General features: G+C 41.5%; 1 protein-coding gene across 3 annotated transcripts in view; it reads left to right on the top strand.

The window, feature by feature from the left end:
* The window catches only part of atrn (attractin), a 141,646-nt gene that overhangs the window by 78,597 nt on the left and 43,970 nt on the right, over positions 1-19,079 (top strand). For all 3 annotated transcript variants that reach the window (XM_034114002.1, XM_034113927.1, XM_034114077.1), the window contains exons 25-26: positions 339-400; positions 16,815-16,893. In XM_034114002.1, the coding sequence (XP_033969893.1) occupies positions 339-400; positions 16,815-16,893 (141 nt within the window). The remainder of the gene's footprint in view (positions 1-338; positions 401-16,814; positions 16,894-19,079) is intronic.

Here is a 19,079-nt window from a genome sequence, read left to right as displayed (position 1 = left end):
TTACAAAATAAGGTGCCGCAATGCATAAGAAGCATCAGCATAGATAAATAGAGCTTGTTTATTTAAAAAAAAATAGTATGCTTCATTTAACTTGTGCACAATAACACATGTACATGTATTATTCAAAGTATACACTACATACATATGCACTGTCTGCCTGTGTTAGAAGAGACAGCATGATCCCCCACCCCCTCATTTGCCTTCCTTTTGTCAGCCCTACAAGGTCAGTCTAAAGTCTGCATGTTGATGAATATATATTGCTGACCTCTTCTTTTGAAATCTCCATTATAAAACATATTTCTGACTCTGCACGTTGTCCTCTTTTCCCCTTTGTATAGATCGCCTTCTCGCAGCACAGTAACTTCATGGATCTGGTGCAGTTCTTCGTCACGTTCTTCAGGTGAGCAGCTCTCCTCCGCCCCTCTGTCAATTCACTCACTCTGAACCGCATATGTGTTGCACTTCAAGTGGCAGCAGTTGCCTTCAATGTTTATGTGTGTGTGTGTGTGTGTGTGTGTGTGTGTGTGTGTGTGTGTGTGTGTGTGTGTGTGTGATGCAGTGTGTGTGAACCATGCTGATGAAGCACCAAGGTTGCTCTGTGGTGCACCAGCCATTACTGTGAAGGAGCACTGCAGCTCACTGGTTGGAACAGGAGAGTGCACACACATGCAGCTCTTGTTGTCTTGTGTTGTTCACAGTTTTCACATACGAGTACTGACTCTTACAAAAGGGCACAAACAGGAAACACAGAGGTCCAAATGGAACTGCTCTGAAATGTGGATGTCGTGTCATATCCAACCTTGTGGTGCTAAATCATAGAGTAGAGTATCCTTTTACGGGATAATCATGTTGCATATATATATATTTTAAGTCCCTGAATATTACTTTTCTAACTTTCACAATAATTTAAAGGGGTCCTATTATGCTAATTTCCAGGTTCATATTTATATTTTGCGCCTCTAATGTGATATGTTGACATGCTTTAATGTTCAAAAAGGTATTTATTGTTCTCATACTGCCTGTCTTTTCACCCTCTGTCTGAAACCAGAGCCCAGTCTGCTCTGATTGGTTAGCTGGCTGACTCTGTTGCGGCCAGGCGGAGTTTGTGGGAGAGGGATTTTAGCCTTTGCAGACCATTTACATGCACAAAATCCTATTTAACACACTAAAGTAATACCCCAAAAACATAAAAGGGCCCCTTTAAGACACACTGCCATGAGGGTAAAGTGGGACAGTCACACATATACAAAATGTACATTGGCGGATATTTTTCTCCTTTTCTCTTCCATTTTATGTGAGCGAATACACCCTTCTTTTGGTAAAGCTAAAATACTTTGGACCGGCTAGGTCCAACTGAAATCAAGTGAGTAGTTGAGTCCACGGCATTGCCTACATTCAGCACCGCCTCAGGAGGTGATGGTTAGTCTCCTGCAATCGATATCGCATATCGTTTTTATCGATATCCTAATCCTAAATGAGCTGAAAGGCACTCTGTGTATGAAAGTATCTCATTAAGTATAATCTGTATCTGACTTTTCAACAGAGACTCGGATGATTCCATGTGTTGAATAGGATGGAAATATATAAAAATATACTTTGTTTTTGTGCATTGCTTTGCCCGCATTTCCTCATGGTTCACCCTTACAGAACATACATTGGCATCTTTAAATGCATTTCTCAAGGATCCTTGTCAGAGCAACATGCTGCTTTGTAAAGATGGAGACTCTGCATCTGCTGAAGGTGCATGTGTTGAGCCGTGATGAATCCCTGAACCTCTGGAACTGCTGTAATGTGTTATCGACTTTTTAAAATGAGAGCGACCAAAAAGTGGGTACACAAGTGTGTTCCACGCATGCTTGACTGCATGTGTGTATATTTTTCTCCCACGTGTGTGCCTAGCACCCAGAGGAGAAATGGAGGACGTTTTCGTGCTTTGTGTCGTCTCCACAATGTACTGAAAAAAAATAACTGGCTGTTCCAAGTCATACTGCGTTTATTGATCCAGCCACCATGTAGAGGGGGCGATATTTGATGGGGCCGATTTGAAAGATTCTCTGTTCATTGTTTTTTTCCGCGCCCATCCCAATACAGTGTTGTTCAATAACAGTATGTTTCGGCATCAACTGAATACATCTCCCTCTGCACTGAGGTTTATTTTTGCATGGTGTTCAGCTGCTAAAGCTCTAGGACTACAAGTGCTGTTATTCCCCTCGCGGCCTTTGCATACAAATGCAGACCCTGCAGTTACTCGCTCATGAAGCTGGTATGTTTACTGTATACACATGCGTCAGCTTTTAAATGTTTGCATGTCAGCATTCAGAGCAGTGATCCTAAATAGAACAACCCCTCCTTTTTGTACCCAAGTATCTCCCCTTATGGTTTACCTTTCCCTTTCACTGCCATCTCTACTGCCTCTGTTTTTCTGTCCCTCCTTCACTCCTAATTTACTCGTCACTTACTCTCCTCTTTTGCCTCTCCCCTGTCCCCCCCTCATACTCTCCTATCTTTCTCATCTCTAGCTCTCCATCTCCTCCTTCTGTTCTGTTTGTCGTCCTCTCGTTCTCCCTCTGCCTCCTCTCTTCTGTCCCTTGCTTCCCTGTGTCTGTCAATCTCCCCTGTTTCATCGCCCTCTCTTCCCTCCTTCCCTCCTTCCTTCCTCCCACCACTCCCTCTGACTTACTCTTAATCCCACAGCTCAGTCTTTCTCCTTTTCTTTTGTTTTGATGTGTGTGTTGCCTGCCACAGATTTAGCACAGATGTAGGAGACCTAAAGTTAGCGAGCTCGCAGCCTTGTCCCTGTTTGCTTCTGGTTCTTTGGGCGCCGCATTGTTTGTGTTGCGGGGGAGGAGAGGGATGCTAATTAACGTGGAAATTGTTTGCTCTTCCTCACTGCGACTTTTCCTCCGTGTCTTAATCTCACTCTTTCTCGCTCCCGGTGCTTTTTCTCTCTGTGTCATGTTCCCTGTGGGGACAGATGAAGGTGGCACCATCCCGTTATCTGCAGCACCAGCAACGATACCGCCATAAGCATTCTGCAAAACAGATGCATTAAAAATCCTTGTTTACCACACTGAAATACCCTCGCATATTCACGTCCAGCTGTCCAGCAGCTTCCCACCTTTGGCTCATAATGTTGAGTCATCGTTGTCTAAACTGAGTTTCAAATCGAGCCAACTTTCCGAGTCCCAATATTTATGGAAACGTTTACTTTTACAAATTGAATGTTTTCTCAAAGATGTGCAAATGTAAATGTTTTCTTCCAGGCATGAACAATCCTGTGAGAATGTGAAATTTCCCCCAAATATTTTTGGAAATGCAATGAAAATTTATTATTGAGCTTCTTTTTTTTCACTCAAACTGTCATGTTTTTAATTAAAAGACTGTCTGCCACCAAAGCAAGCACTCTTTGAAGTAATAGTGACCTGAATGCTAAATGTCTTGGCTGCATATGTCCACACTTCTGGATGGAAAGAAGCTTAAAGAGCTACCATAAAGTGCAACTTTTTAACACTGCACTCTGGGACACATTTGTCATGGAAATACTTCTGCTGATGTGGCTATTTTTATAGTCCGACTTTATAAACCATCAACCCTGCACGACTCTCTCAACAAACTCGATCTTTGCTTCTTCAAAAGTGAAAAAGTTAGTTTTCTGATGTCTGAATACTTTATGATGTTTATGTATCACGGGTTCAGCCGCGGTTCAGCAAAGGTGAATATGAGAGTGAAACTTGAATCAACGAGTGTGTGCCTTGGAGTCTTAATGGTAATCTAATATATAATTTAACAAAATAAAATAAAAATCGCTTTAATGTCAGGCCAACTGTTCATGCTTCAGCCCAGTAGAGAGTTCTGCAGAGTTAACCTGTTAACAGCAAAACAAGTGGGACATTATGTTTTGATTCTGGAGAAAAACAAGGTTAGAAAAGGTTTTGGGATAACACCATACTTCTCTAACCTGCTGTGGGATCTCAGTTATTGCTTTTAATTGATACATCAAAGTAAAAGAAGAAAATACGTTTCTGAAGGCTTGCTCTACAACACCGACCCCATTTTAACTTCTTTAAAGAAACTTAACCTTGTAATAGTCAGCTCTGCACTGAGGCCTGATGTCCTAGAAAGTTCTTCCTCCCCTGAGAGAGCGTACCTCCCTGGAGTGTGTGTGCTGCTGACAGCTTTTATTCAAACACTGGTGCTGCCTGATGGGCACTCACATCCAACCCGAGTGCTAACATCTTTTTTTGGTACCTGACTGCTCCCAGAGGAAAGTGAACCCCTGATGCTGGCAGTGTAAAAGTGTTGCTTCAGTCTGATTCTTCACCGATCCAGTCTTTACGAATATAGTGTTCACATTTGTACAAAAAAGTACATCACAAGAGTTAGAGTGAGTAGTGATTTCCCTCTAAGGATGTGCAATATTTTAATATTTTCCTAAATCTTCCGGCAATGGCATCCCCTCAATCATAGAAATGAAATAAACCTTAACAAACACATATTTTGTAAGGTCTTCAGACTTTTCCTACAATCGACACTGGGTTGGTCAGAATAAACTCTTTATTTATCAAGTTAGATGTAAAAATGTGCCGGATCTACACACTCTAAATTAGCCAAAATAATGGCAAAAATCACCAAATATAACAATTGCAGATATATTCTCTCAATTACCCAACTCTACATCCCTTCCTACCTTCATAGAGTAACTAAACTGTAAGAAAATCAACAATAATACAAAATAACATTCTCACATTAAGGTAATAATAACAGTCTTTAAAGGAGAAGTGTCATGGCCATTTCCACTGATCATAATTCCATTGTTGAGGTCTACTAAAATAAATTTATACTGTGCATTTTTCCAAACTCACATTGGTTTCTCATACAGCATCTCTGTAAACTACTTTTTCACTGAATTTCACTCTCTGCCTTTAACGGCTCGTTGTAGCTCCCAAAGCTCCAGCCCACCCTCCCTGTGAGCACAGTGTGCTCTGATTGGTCGGGACGTTGTGAATCGCGCTGAGCTCCGTGGAGGTGTTGTTTCCTTGTTTAGGATGCATAGCGAAACACAGCCAAACTCATCCTGAGCACACACAAACTCACATCCGAAGTAAAAACAATAAGTGTGGCTTGATATTGAGTAAGAAAAAGGTTGATAAACGCTGTGAGAATGGGTCTGCAGAGAGAATTTCGCCGCGATCCCAACTGTCTGTTATCAGCCTGCAGCCAGGGAGGAGAAATCAGCTGAGCTGCCTGCTCCCTGCACACAGATGTGTGTGTGAGGAAGTCCGTGGATTGGTCAATTTGGACCAATCAGCGGGGGCTTAACGTAACGGCTCCACGGACGTAACGTAACGGCTCCACGGATTGGTCCATTTCGTTCCGGGTACGGCTTGACATCATGCCGTCCCGGAAGAATCAAATGGACAATGACGTATCTCCAACGAGGCGTTTTGGGGAGGTATTTTCTGTGTTAGAGTTTTACTCGCTATAGGGTGTACTTTGAGGGTTTTGACTCTGCACACCATGCATAAAAATCTTCATAACACACAAGGGGACGGGTAATAACCAGAAAAGCATGACACCTCTCCTTTAAGACTCTCAGTGATTCCCAATATAGTTCTTTATTGTAAAAAAAAAAACGGAATACACAAATGAAATGTAATCTTCGTGTTGAAAAGTGTATTCACAACTGGAAAAAATCTGATAACGCTCCCCAAGTTGAAACAATGTTATTTAAACACTTTGGGCAAGACACTACAAAACCCCATTCATTTTATTGCCACTTTATGAATCAAAGCTTATGTATAAACCAAACTCGGGAGAACGATTTCCCTTCTCACGATATGAGACGCGTCATTAAGTGCCATTCTACATTTCAGCTTATTTTAAGTTGTGATTTTGAGCATCATCATCAGAATCTAGCCGACAATGAATCCTAATCACCGTCAGACCTTAAGTACCAGCGTCAATACAGACCCTTCATCAGCATGCAGCTGCAGACAGCGGGCTGCAGTGATTTTCCACTCACTGACCTTGTTCTCAAACATCCACCCAGTAAAAGCAGAGGTGATTCGTGTCGTCACTCCCATGTCTCTTGAGTCAGCACTCTGCCGTGTACGTCACTCTCCTCCTCCTCCTCCCAAACCCTGTAGAAAGGAACATACAGGGGCTAAAATAATACTTTTAGAACCAATATTTTTACTCACCGACCAATAGGACAGTTACATTATTAATTCATGGTTAGGTGTTCTGGCAGTGTTGACTGGCTACTTTCACTTTTTCATTTTGAGGATTCAGCTGAACCCACATTGTTCAGCATGTGGATTTTTGGTGATTTAAAAAATACATGAAAGCTTGACCGTCCACTGACACACACACACACACACACACACACACACACACACACACACACACACACACACACACACACACACTCTGTGTTTGTCTTGAGCTCTGAAGGCAGCACAGTGGCCACTCATGCATATGTTTGCCAGCGTGAAGTGGCCTGCAACAGGACATAAATAATTCTGTTGTGTTCATCATCTCACTGTTCAGCCTCTTGAACACATCTGCAGGTTTAGACATTGGCACAAACACTCCCCAGAAAACACACACCCTGTCTTTTGTGCACACTTAAACACACACATGCACACATACACACACTTACACACACAGAAACTTATAAACACTTTCTATTTGAACATAGGAGGCAGCTAACCGCTCAGTGGTGCTGTGTGCCCTCTGTGTTGTAGGATTACCCTTCACACACACACACACACACACACACACACACACACACACACACACACACACACACACTCCCACACACTCTCCACTCCGCCTTTAAAGCTTCGGACTGCATGACTACACGAGCTGAAGTCGGCTCAATACATTCAATTCCAAATGTCAATTTAAATTGCATCCAGTTTACTAACGACAGATCATGCCCAATTATTTCCCCGTGATATTTGCTCACAGTGGCTTCATTATTGAGCAGAGAGCTTTTCTGTTTTCAAATTACCAAAGAGATCTGTCACTAAGTTTTGTTGAAAAGAAAGTGACACTGACCCCAACATTGATATGCGCCAGGCAGACAGAGGGCTTAGCGTTTCCCCTCACACACACGTGTGTTTGTACACAAACGTCAGCCTCCATCAGCGTCACCAGCCGCGCTGACAGGCTGCTGATGGCTGACAGGCTGCTGATGGCTGACTGACAGCAGGACACAGTGTGGAGGACTCTGCAGCACAGAAACATAAACATAGCTGTGATTTCATCTAACTGTCAGGCTAATGCCTTTCAAACTTTTGAAACGTTGAGACAAAACAGACTTCAAACCACATATTTAAAAGAAAAATAGGTTGATTTGTGTCTGAGAAATGTTCGTATATTGTTATGAACTGTCTGCCATATTTCAAAACATCAATTTGATACTCGTTTAAAGTAGCCATGTGGTGAATTATTTGCTGTGGTTGTTGAAAATTCATGATACTGTAATAACGCAACATATTGAGTGTCAATTTTACTGCGATTCCCTCATTTTTCTAAAAGCGATTGCTCATGTCAACTTGACTTACAATATGTTTTATCACTGAATAAGATACATCTTTACAGTGGCTTTTAAGTATCATAGTCATGCATCAAACAGTTTCTGGTTTCAACTTCTCCAACGTTAGAATTGATGTGTTTTCTCAGTTTTATTTATTATTGTGTATTTGCAATTTTGTCTCTTGATTTTTACAAAACATGACACCCCAGGCTCGGGGAAGCGCAAGTTGCAGCTTGTTGTCAGTTAGTTGCATCTTTTATCATTCCCTTCTTTTACCCACTCTCTGTCTCTCTTCATAATATTATGTACAAATCAATATCTCTATGTACACCCTGCTGTTTTCTCAGTGTACATACACAGAGATGCATATATCATTAAAACACACACTAACACCTGCCCTCAGCTTGCTCCTTGTTATATTGACTGACAGCAGGAGACACCTGAGAAAGAGAGAAAGATAGCGATACACATTCAAACCCTTCATCCTGCCTGTCCTTAGGGGCTTCCCCGGGCACTCAGCAGGGGCTCAGCCAGAATCCCCTCTGTTCCCACTCCTCTGTCTCTTTCTCTCTGTGTATCTCCCCCTTCACTCCATCTATATTTGAACCTTTGTTGCTGCATCACCGCCTGTCCATTTGCCTCCCTGTTGTGTCTTATTCCGTTTTTTTCTTCCCACCTTCTGCCTTTTTTCTTATTCCTTCCACATTTCCAACCCCTCTCTCCACCTTCCTCCCTCCACCTCTTGCTCCATCTCCCCCTTTTTCTCCCCTTCTTTAACACTCTCTCTTTGTATCTGACCTCTTTGTCAGGTTATCGGCGAGGTGCCAACGAGAGATACAAGTTGAAGATGGAGAGAGCGCCTCGTGGCTCAACCTTCCCTCTGATAGGTCCGCCGGTATCTGAAAGCCCGCTCTGCGTCTGATTAATAATAAATGAGACAGATCAGTCGGTTTGACTCCGCTCCTCCCCTCTCTGCCCCTCCTCCTCCTCCTCCTCTTCCTCACCTGTAATGAGCAGGGAGGAGAGCAAAGGAAACGTGAACCGGGCTCTAACGCCCTCCTGGGGGGTCCCGAGAGACAAAGGCAAAGTATTTTCTTCCCATCAGCCTCCTGTCCAATCCCTACATACACGCCTCATACTTGTAAGAGCTCTTGCTGTGGAAATGGCTTTCGGCAGGTTTGATATTCGCCTTTTGAAAGACTTGCTTGTGTTTGAAGAGAAGCATTGTCTTTGGACTCCTCCTGCTCCAAACTGCAGGATTTTGGGAAATATAACATGACTTGTGGGAAAAACCTTTATTTGTTCAGTTAATTGTTTGATGGCTTTACCCGTTCAGAATGAAAGGTGCAGAGGCTCGGATTACTTCTGTTTTTAGAGGAAATCTGCTCAATTTCCTAATCCTTATTTCCCTCTGTTGGTTTTGTTCCTCTTTAAACTGCAGCTTTTGATTTTATCCCCGAGTTTTTGTCTCCACTGCCACTTCTCTCACTAAATGACATCTCAGGCAGGCATTACATTATTAGTACATCTCACTTTCATTAAGTCAGTCGTGAATAGCTTCCTACGGGTATATGTTATTGCACCTTCAGAAACATATTGATAATGATTTGTTTAAGTGCAAAATTGTTGCAAAAGTCTCGTGCAGTTTCAATTAGCTGTAACCTGGCTTCTTATCAAGTTTTAAGATGTGAAACGATTACTGTTGATTGCAAATGTAATTATCTGCTGCTAATTCATCTCTGTGAATTGACATTGAGAGCACTGAGGTTGTGAAAAAAGAGAGAGCAACCTGGGCAATCTCACACTGCAGCAACATATATCCTGCTATTATTGTGAAGATGCCTTATTATCTGTGTGAACACGCCATATTCAATTTGTCTCCTCTGCCAAAAGAAAATCAAGTCCCCCTTCCCAGCACCTTTTGTGCTAGGAGTGCAGACACAAAGCTGAGATGTTATGCAGACATTTGTATTCAGCGGCATGTTCAGCCCTGCTTCTGTTTGGGGTGGTTTAGACTGCCTGAAAGTGTCCCACCACCCATAGTGCTGCAGGGTGGAGTGGCGACAAGTGCAGGGCAGAGAGGGACCCGTGTGTGATTCAGTAGACAAACTTACCAGCTATATAGTGAAAACAAAATGGCGTTTGGCTGGTTTAATTCCCCTCCCCAGAGTGAAAGCCAGCGGCGTGCAGACTGCTGGATTAGTATTCAGCGGGCTGTGGACGGTCTGTTGGTGTTTGCCCCGTGGCTGTTGTCTCTCTGTCAGGTGAGCCAATGACATGTCAGAGCTCACCTCTCCGGCCTCAGCTGCTCCTGGCTGTAATGCACTATGTCGCCAGCTCTCTCTACAGTCTGCCAGGGAAACAAACAGCTCCCATCATTTTTTTAAACCACATTTTTTTAATAGAATATAATTGGATGTTGAAATCCTCTTTTAATGGTCACACATACATGCACACAGCACACACAGTGACATTACCTCTGCATTTAACCCATCCTAGTACTAGGAGCAGTGGGCAGCTATTGTACAGCGCCCAGGGAGCAATGGGAGGGGTGTCCGGTACAGGCCGAGGAGGTGAACTGTGACCTCTCCAAGTAGCAGTCCCCACTCCATATGTTAGGTCTGTTCGGGGACTTGAACCGGCGACCCTACAGCTACCAGTCCAAGCCCCTACTGACTGAGTGAAACCAGAGCCCAGTCTGCTCTGATTGGTTAGCTGGCAGACTCTGTTTTAATTGGTCAACCGCTTAGAGATGTCCCGCCTCTTAGCCTATCAAGTACAATGTGTTGGAGTGCTGGCCAATAGAGGCATGATTGTTACATAGTGATGTCATTATGTTACAGAAATAAACAAAGGAGTCCAATGGAGGTGGGGGGGTGTGTGGGGGAGAAACTCCCTCTGGGGGGACCTTTGGGATGTTAGCTTCTGCAGCCCCTTTACAAACCTATACAACACAGGAAAGAGAAAACCTCCAAAAAGCATAATAGGGTCGCTTTAAAGGCTTCATGTTCAGACATAAGGGTTGCTTCTTGGCTAAAGTATACCACTAGAGCAGGTAAAACAGATTTGGTAGTAGAAGCTTCTGCCGTCATGGCACTCAGGACGTCATTGCTTCAATCTAGCACATTTTCCATTAACACTAAATGTCCAAGATGGCACCTTTTGTTCTTTTAATGTGACAATGGCGCTTCAAACTAGGTGTTGAAGTGCGATTGTTGCGGGGGGCTCTGGTGAAGCAGCATCTGCCCTTGGATGCTGATTAATTTTCCCCGTGAGAGTGGGAGCTTTAGGTGTGATGGAGCAGGTGAGGGGGGGTGAGAACTGAAGCCTTACTAACTTGGTCTGCTTCCCTTGTGGAGGTTGAGATCAAATGAAGCGCACTGTTCTGTCTGTTTCCATCTGTGTCTTGTCCTCTTGTCCGTCTCCCCATTTGACTTTCTCCAAGTGTCTCTTTCAGTCTTCTCCTCTCCCGCCCGATAAGTAGATTGACGACAGAGGACTTGAGAGAGCTCAAAACTAATTTGAGTGCGACTCAGTCTGCATTGCAAGTCCACGCACAGGCGGGGATTTGTAAGAGCAGAATTAGATTTGAGCGCGAGGGAGGAGAGCATCTTGAGCGTAGCGACGAGCGTGAGCGTGCATGAGGAATTGTGTAACTGCATTTGAGCCAGCAACAGGGATTCGTACGCTCGAAATGATTAAAGCTGCTCGCGCTCACTTTTGGCAGTCTGATTACCCTGAGCGCAAACTCTAACCAGGAGCAGTCGCCACTTCAATTACTTTCGAAATAAAAGCTTAAATAGGGAGTATTATCATCAGGTGGTGACAGGGAGCTGTATTCTTTTTGCAGAATGGTAGAGCAGGTTGTCCTTTAATCAAAAGGTTGGCGGTTCGATGCCCGCTCTTCCTGTCCACAGGTCAAGATCTCCTTTAGCAAGAACCCCCCCCAAAAAAGTGCAAACCAGCAACTTGCATGGAAGCTCCTGTGTAAGAATTAGTCTGAAAAGGTGAATCACATTGTGGAGCACTTCGTCCGGTAAGGCAGGAAAGGTTAAAGTTCCGAATGCAGTCCATTTATCATTCACCCATAAACGCTCTTTTATTATCTTAAAATAAGTCAAAATGCGTTGACACTGAAATCACGTTGAATATATTGGCTAAAATGCCATTATGGAAGAGCAATTCTGGTTCTGTCAAATAAAGTGATTGCTTACAAGCTATTTTTCAAATCCGGCATGCAGCTTTGTTTAAACTTCTATTTCTTGAAATTCTTGAAACTATGAGGTTCTGAAACAGATGTTGTTTATTTTTCCATCATTATGTATACAACCATGATAAGACAAATATTGATCATTGATAAATGTCTTTTTACTGTAGCATTTCTGCTCATAAGGCTGTCTTATCGATACACTTCCCTCTCTGTATCTACATATTTTTTTGTCCATTAGGTGCAGAATCTCTCATCTGTATTTCATCATTACTGTCTCTTTGTGTTTCCCTCTCCCCTCCTCCTGTCCTCTGTCCGTCTTTCCATCCTTCCCCCCCCGTTGTGCAAAGGGATGCCTTTGATGCGCCGCTGATATCTATTCACGCGGGTCATTCATTAGCACTTTGTCGCTCTATAAGCAGCGAGCAGGAAGCGAGATCAATAAAACGGCTGAACGGATGGATCTCTTAAGAGTCCTCCTCAGCCTGGAGAGATAAGGGATTGTTTTGAATGGATGGCACTTTAAACAGTCACACAGGGAAGGGCGGTGGATGTAGGAAGATCTGAACGCATCACAGCCAGTATTTAAATGGGGAAAGGCATTTACATTGAAAAGGTGGTCGAAGTTTGGAGAGAAATCTGTGAGCTGTCTCGATAGAAGACAGTGTGTCTGGAGAAGTTATGCTTTAACTCCCAATTAAATCCACTTTTAACCCTTGAAAGAGAATTCACATACATTATTCCTGTGAGCTTAAACAAAAGAAGAAACTGAAATACTACGTAAACATGGCTTTATTCTCCATTTTTGTATGTCCTTTGTGCTTGTTAACAGCCGTGTTGAGTTCAATGCCTCTCCAGTAAGCAACAGCTGTTTCTACACAGCGGTACACATGTGGGGTGTTTATTTTATGCCAAACCTGAAATGGAGCCCAATTAAAATAATTTACACTATTAACATTTTCTTCTATCACATTCAGTACCTGACTGCATGCTGCTGTGAGGAACGTACATACAGAGTGTTAATTGTATGCAGTGGCGGCGCCAGGGTATGGCTGGGGTAGGCTACAGCCATACCAAGAAATGGCTTAGCCCCACCTTAGCCCCACCATGAAAAATGACGTTAAAGTAAGCTAAATAAAGTCCGCCAGAACTCGCGCGGAGTAAATTGCACAGACAGCAGTTAGTAAGATTGATTTCAGCAGCCACTTGTCTGGAAATACCGAAGACTAGAAACGGTTTTGAAAACTTTTGTCAGGTAGTGATCGTCTTCTCAATAGAACATCTTTGATCATGTCTTCTGGACAATCAGAATCACGATAACGGCGTGGTGTTGTTGCAGGAAGTCACGACTTTTGCTGTAGTACATCTCTCTATACATCGATACAACATTACTTGTTGATAGAAATCAACACGTAATGAAATAAGACCCCACGGTTTGATGATTGATAGGTGTGTGGGCTGTCTTTCATTTTGACACACAGAACAATGGGGGCTATCCACCCTTATCCACAATGTAAAGTAATTCACACAGCCTCTTCCCTCTTCTCTCTGTGAGGAGCAGCAGGTTCAGCTTTCAGAACAAAGTAACAAAAAACAAAAATGGCATTCATTTTTTTAAATGTGTAGTAATAGATTTATTTATTTTTCTTCTCAAGAGAGTACCAAAATGTGTATTTTATGTTAGTATTTAAAAAAATCTCCTGGGGGAGAATCCCCCCAGACCGCCCTGCAGGGGATGGGTCTTCAGCATGTCAACTCTTTCACCTGTGGGGAAATTGCAGGATTGGCTCCAGGTCGCCCTTTTTATTTACTACAAGACAAATGTGCCTTTTTATTTCATACAGTTCAATTTGGATTGAGACAGGGAAATAATCTAAACCTCACGCGTGGCGTTTCACTGTCAAGGGGGGCGATATAGCGTGTATGTAATTACATTGCAAATACTGACTTGAGCCCCACCACTGTATGGGTTAGCCCTACCATAGATTACCCAACAAAAATACTCTGGAGCCGCCACTGATTGTATGAATAGTAGATCCTTATCATTACTGCTGCTGAGGTTAATCTACATCAGCATTGACAACGATCTCTGACTGTAAACTGTGACTAGTTACGATGGGATGCATTTTTCTAATTAGCTTTGTTTGTCTGTTCATTTGTCATTATCTCTATCAGATTACTGGATTATAAAGATAACTGGCCCGACTCTCATGAACTTTTATGAGTATAATGGGGCAAGGTATACATATTCTTAGTTTCACCTAATATTCGCTTTAATATATTTGTTGCCGTATTTACGTGGTTTCAGATGTAGGAATCATCGGTTCCTAACTGGGATCAAAAATGTTGATACACATTTCAGGGCTCAGCGGATCCATGCTCTTTCCACATTTTTACAACAATTTAACTCTTGTACACGCTAAGATCGGAAGAACGACTTTAATCCGCACAATTGGGACCATTTGAGGAGCACTTGAATGCACCATTGACTTTAGCGAATGTTTGTGCTTCATTTTGATCTAAAGTGCCATTCTAGTTTGTATTGAATAATATACAGTAAAATGTAGCTCTGTGTACCCTAAACTAATAATAACATAATATTTTCAGGAATACGTTGAATAGTATTCCTGAAAATATTAAAGCAGCACTGCTCACTTTTGCTTTTCGGAAAGACTTTGTGTTCACATATCAAAATGTAGCCATCCTCAAGGACATACCACCTAAAAGTGTGTTGAGGTGTTTTGTTGTCACACGCTGCTGATACTATGTTAACAGCAGCGTGTTGCTAACACTAACCTGAGCTGAAATAAAGGAAGTCTGAGACACAGAGTCACAGGAAATCAGCTCAAGGTGCCACAGTCAGGGAGCGAAGTTCAGAAAGTCTGTTAGGCTGACACACACACACACACACACACACACACACACACACACACACACACACACACACACACACACACACACACACACACACACACACACACACACACACACACACACACACACACACACACACACACACACACACACACACACACACACACACACACACACACACACACACTCATTCACTCTCACTGCTAAGAACGCCACCTTCTGTATCACCTCTACTTTCATCACCTCAAGGTGTTTATTCTAAAGTGCATTTGTTTGTTAGATTTGATTTGTACAAAATAAGGAACTGTTGATTGCACAATGTAACATCTACAGAATAATGACAGCAATGTTCAATTAGTTTTCTTGCCAATCAGAGCAGGCTGGCCTCTGGTTTCAGACAGCGGGTGAAAAGAGGTGCTGCAGCACAGGGAGTATGGGAACAAATAAAGAGCTTTTTGAACATTAAAGCATGTCCGCATGTCACAGTAGAGGCAGAACATACAAATATGAACCTGAAAATTAGCATAATGGGGCCTTTTTAAGTTCTCAGGCAGAAACAATGAAAAGTTCCACAGTGCTAAAAAAAATCATTTTCAGCCAAAGGTTATAGATGGTATACACATTCTTAGTTTCACCTAATATTCGCTTTAATATATTTAATATATTTGTTGCCGTATTTACGTGGTTTCAGATGTAGGAATCATCGGTTCCTAACTGGGATCAAAAATGTTGATACACATTTCAGGGCTCAGCGGATCCATGCTCTTTCCACATTTTTACAACAATTTAACTCTTGTACACGCTAAGATCGGAAGAACGACTTTAATCCGCACAAATGGGACCATTTGAGGAGCACATGAATGCACCATTGACTTTAGCGAATGTTTGTGCTTCATTGTGATCTAAAGTGCCATTCTAGTTTGTATTGAATAATATACAGTAAAATGTAGCTCTGTGTACCCTAAACTAATAATAACATAATATTTTCAGGAATACGTTGAATAGTATTCCTGAAAATATTAAAGCAGAAGTAAATCCTACTGCTCACTTTTGCTTTTCGGAAAGACTTTGTGTACATACTACCTAAAAGTGTGTTGAGGTGTTTTGTCGTCACACGCTGCTGATACTATGTTAACAGCAGCGTGTTGCTAACACTAACCTGAGCTGAAATAAAGGAAGTCTGAGCCACAGAGTCACAGGAAATCAGCTTAAGGTGCCACAGTCAGGGAGCGAAGTTCAGAAAGTCTGTTATGATGACACACACATACACATACACATACACACACACACTCATTCACTCTCACTGCTAAGAACGCCACCTTCTGTATCATCTCTACTTTCATCACCTCAAGGTGTATATTCTAAAGTGCAAAGTGCATTTGTTTGTTAGATTTGATTTGTACAAAATAAGGAACTGTTGATTGCACAATGTAATATCTACAGAATAATGACAGCAATGTTCAATTAGTTTCCTTGCCAATCAGAGCAGACTGGCCTCTGGTTTCAGACAGCGGGTGAAAAGAGCTGCTGCAGCACAGGGAGTATGGGAACAAATAAAGAGCTTTTTGAACATTAAAGCATGGACACATGTCACATTAGAGGCAGAACATACAAATATGAACCTGAAAATGAGCGTAATTGGGCCTTTTTAAGTTCTCAGGCAGAAACAATGAAAAGTTCCACAGTGCTAAAAAAAATCATTTTCAGCCAAAGGTTATAGATGTTTTTTAAAGTAAGTTGAAGTATGTAAGGGAATCGAGGTGTCTGGTTTAACACTCACCTGATCCCCTGGGCAGTCTTGTTGAAAGTGCATAATGTAGTCCGCCTCTCCGCCTCTTCACAGCTGCGTCCGTCTGGCTTTTTTCTTTTTGCACCTTGTTTCTTGTGAACCAGTGATAAGATCCCTCTTATTATTGATATGCCTTGTTTTAAAGTACAGAATGCTGGATCATTAAAATTACTGTTTTTCTCGTAGGAGGAATTTTAGTTTATAATTTTCTCGTTATATCATGCTGTTGGATGTATAGAAGACAGGTCAAACCAACATGCCAAATATGCATAACTTTGACTTGTTGACTAATATATGTATGGCTGAAGCTGATGTAAAGTAATGCAGTTGTTACCTACACACAGGACTTCAATCAGTGTGTTTTCTCTTTTTGATGGTCTCTTCCTCCCTTCTGTCCACAGCTGCTTCCTGTCGCTGCTCCTCGTGGCCGCCGTGGTTTGGAAGATCAAACAGAGCTGCTGGGCGTCACGGCGACGAGAGGTAAGTCAGAATCAACCTAAAAACAAATATTGATTTTGGATACTCTAGATCAGGGGAGTCAAACTCAAGGCCCGGGGGCCAAATCCGGCCTGTGACTTCATTTTATGTGGCAAAGAATATAATATGTTTATTATACGGTTACATGCCGATTTACAGAAGCACGTTGCCCATAAACTACATGTCCCACAATGCATCTCAAATGTGACTTTTTTTCTCAGAATGTGACTTTTTTTTCTTCAAAATATGCGTTTTTTCTTAGAATTTGCCTTTTTCTCCAAATCTGACTTTTCTTTCAAAATGTAATTTCTTTTCAAAATGTCACTTATTTTATTTGATTTTGGCTTTTTTTTCTCCAGAATTTGGCTTTTAAATATAATATAAATAAATCATTTTGTGATATTCTCACTGAAGAGACTTGCAATTATTGGCCCTAGACTTCTGCTTTCAGACGTAGTTAATTATGAAGTTATTACCCTATCCGATAATAATCCAATGCAGGGGCAATAATGTAATATAATACATTATTTTATATATATTAAATATTTATATATGTATATAGTCTTATATATAAAACTGGCCCTTTGAGTCCAACCATGATGCTAATGTGGCCCGAGATGAAATTGAGTTTGACACCCGTGCTCTAGGTAAATGGACAACCACCAGGACACAGTTGGTGTTCAGATGTGTTGAAGCTTCAAGTTTTTAGTCAATGTCGCTTAAAGAATAATTGGCACAGGTTTAAAAATACTCCAGAACTCAGAGGGCCCTGCATCACATCACACAACTTTACAACATGTATTCCTGCAATAACGTTACAATATTAGTTACTAAGACAGTGATAGAAGCGTAATCACTGTGATGACTTTTGCTTGAACTGAATTGGAAACTCATGAGCTTCAATAACCAAGGCAAATTTTCAGAAAACTGTTTTAGTTCGCTTTTTTCTTAGAGACCCTTTTTGTCTTGACGCTGCAAGATGCATTGTCACTTTGTCTTCTTCTAAATGTGTTTCATGCATTACATGGATGCAGAAAGTGTGATTTTTCATTTCACACATCTCTATGTTCCGTCTTTTAGTGAATATGTGTATTCCATAGAGGTGCTTGTTATTATACATCATCCCCTGCTGAATGCGTCTCCACTCTAGTGCTGAAATTTGACACTTTAAAAATGTAGTGCCATTCAAAATGTCATTTGTTAAATTCAAAACCATTGAAAAATGATATTACATTAGTGGTCTACCTTCTGTATTAAAAAAAAAATAATTCAGATTCAGTCTATTTATCTGAATAAAGATAGCTGTTTACCCTTTTTATGCTAAGCTACCGGCTGCTAAATGAAAAAACATGAGATTTTTATTGAACGGCGAACTCTCGTCAAGCATGCAAATAGTCGTATTTTCCAAAATGCTTGACTATTATCTTTTTATTTATGCGATGAAATAGTCTGGGTAGGCAGGGTCAATTTCTGTAACTGTGAAGAACGAATATGTACATTTTGATTTCTGGGTCCGATTGATAAATAGTTAATTACATCAATTGCTTTTTGTACGTCACACAATTAACTCCAATTGAACAGAGATGAATCAATGTTTACATTTCTGGAGCAAAGACCCAATGCACTGGCTTAGCATTGTGGGAACAGAGCATAAACCTTTAATGTATTCACTTTAGTCCTTTTTATCCTTTATTTGAAGTGCAGCCATTTTCTGACAGACTGGTACTGAGGGACTCACTGGCTGGATCGCTCTGATGTTTTTCAGAGAAGAAAGAAAACAAATCTTAAATTACATAAACTGCAGTCCATTCAACATAGAACAGCTTAAATCCTGAGCAGGATGCAGGCTCACCTCAAATGATTGTCTGTTTTAATCAAATTGTTAAGATTTTGTTAATTGTCTTGTCATACCATTTTGCAGAATTGCCCTTTAATGCACTCGTTTTAAAAAGAAAATATGTACCTTTTAGACATTGCAAACTTTCAATAAATGCAGAGGAAGTGCAATTTAATTCAAAACCTTAGGATGTGTAGGTTACTCTAAAACTCTATTACTGTAGATGACAGCATTTCCTTTTGAGCTGTCATTCATTGACAGGAAATAACTGACGTGCAGTGACTGTTATTAATTGTTCTTATGGCTCAGCACAAGGTGTCTTTCAAGCCGCAAACTGAAAACAAGTTAGAAA

This window comes from Trematomus bernacchii, unplaced genomic scaffold (genome assembly GCF_902827165.1).
Source record: "Trematomus bernacchii unplaced genomic scaffold, fTreBer1.1, whole genome shotgun sequence".
Classification (NCBI taxonomy): domain Eukaryota; kingdom Metazoa; phylum Chordata; class Actinopteri; order Perciformes; family Nototheniidae; genus Trematomus; species Trematomus bernacchii.
This window is presented reverse-complemented; position numbering and strand designations above follow the sequence as displayed.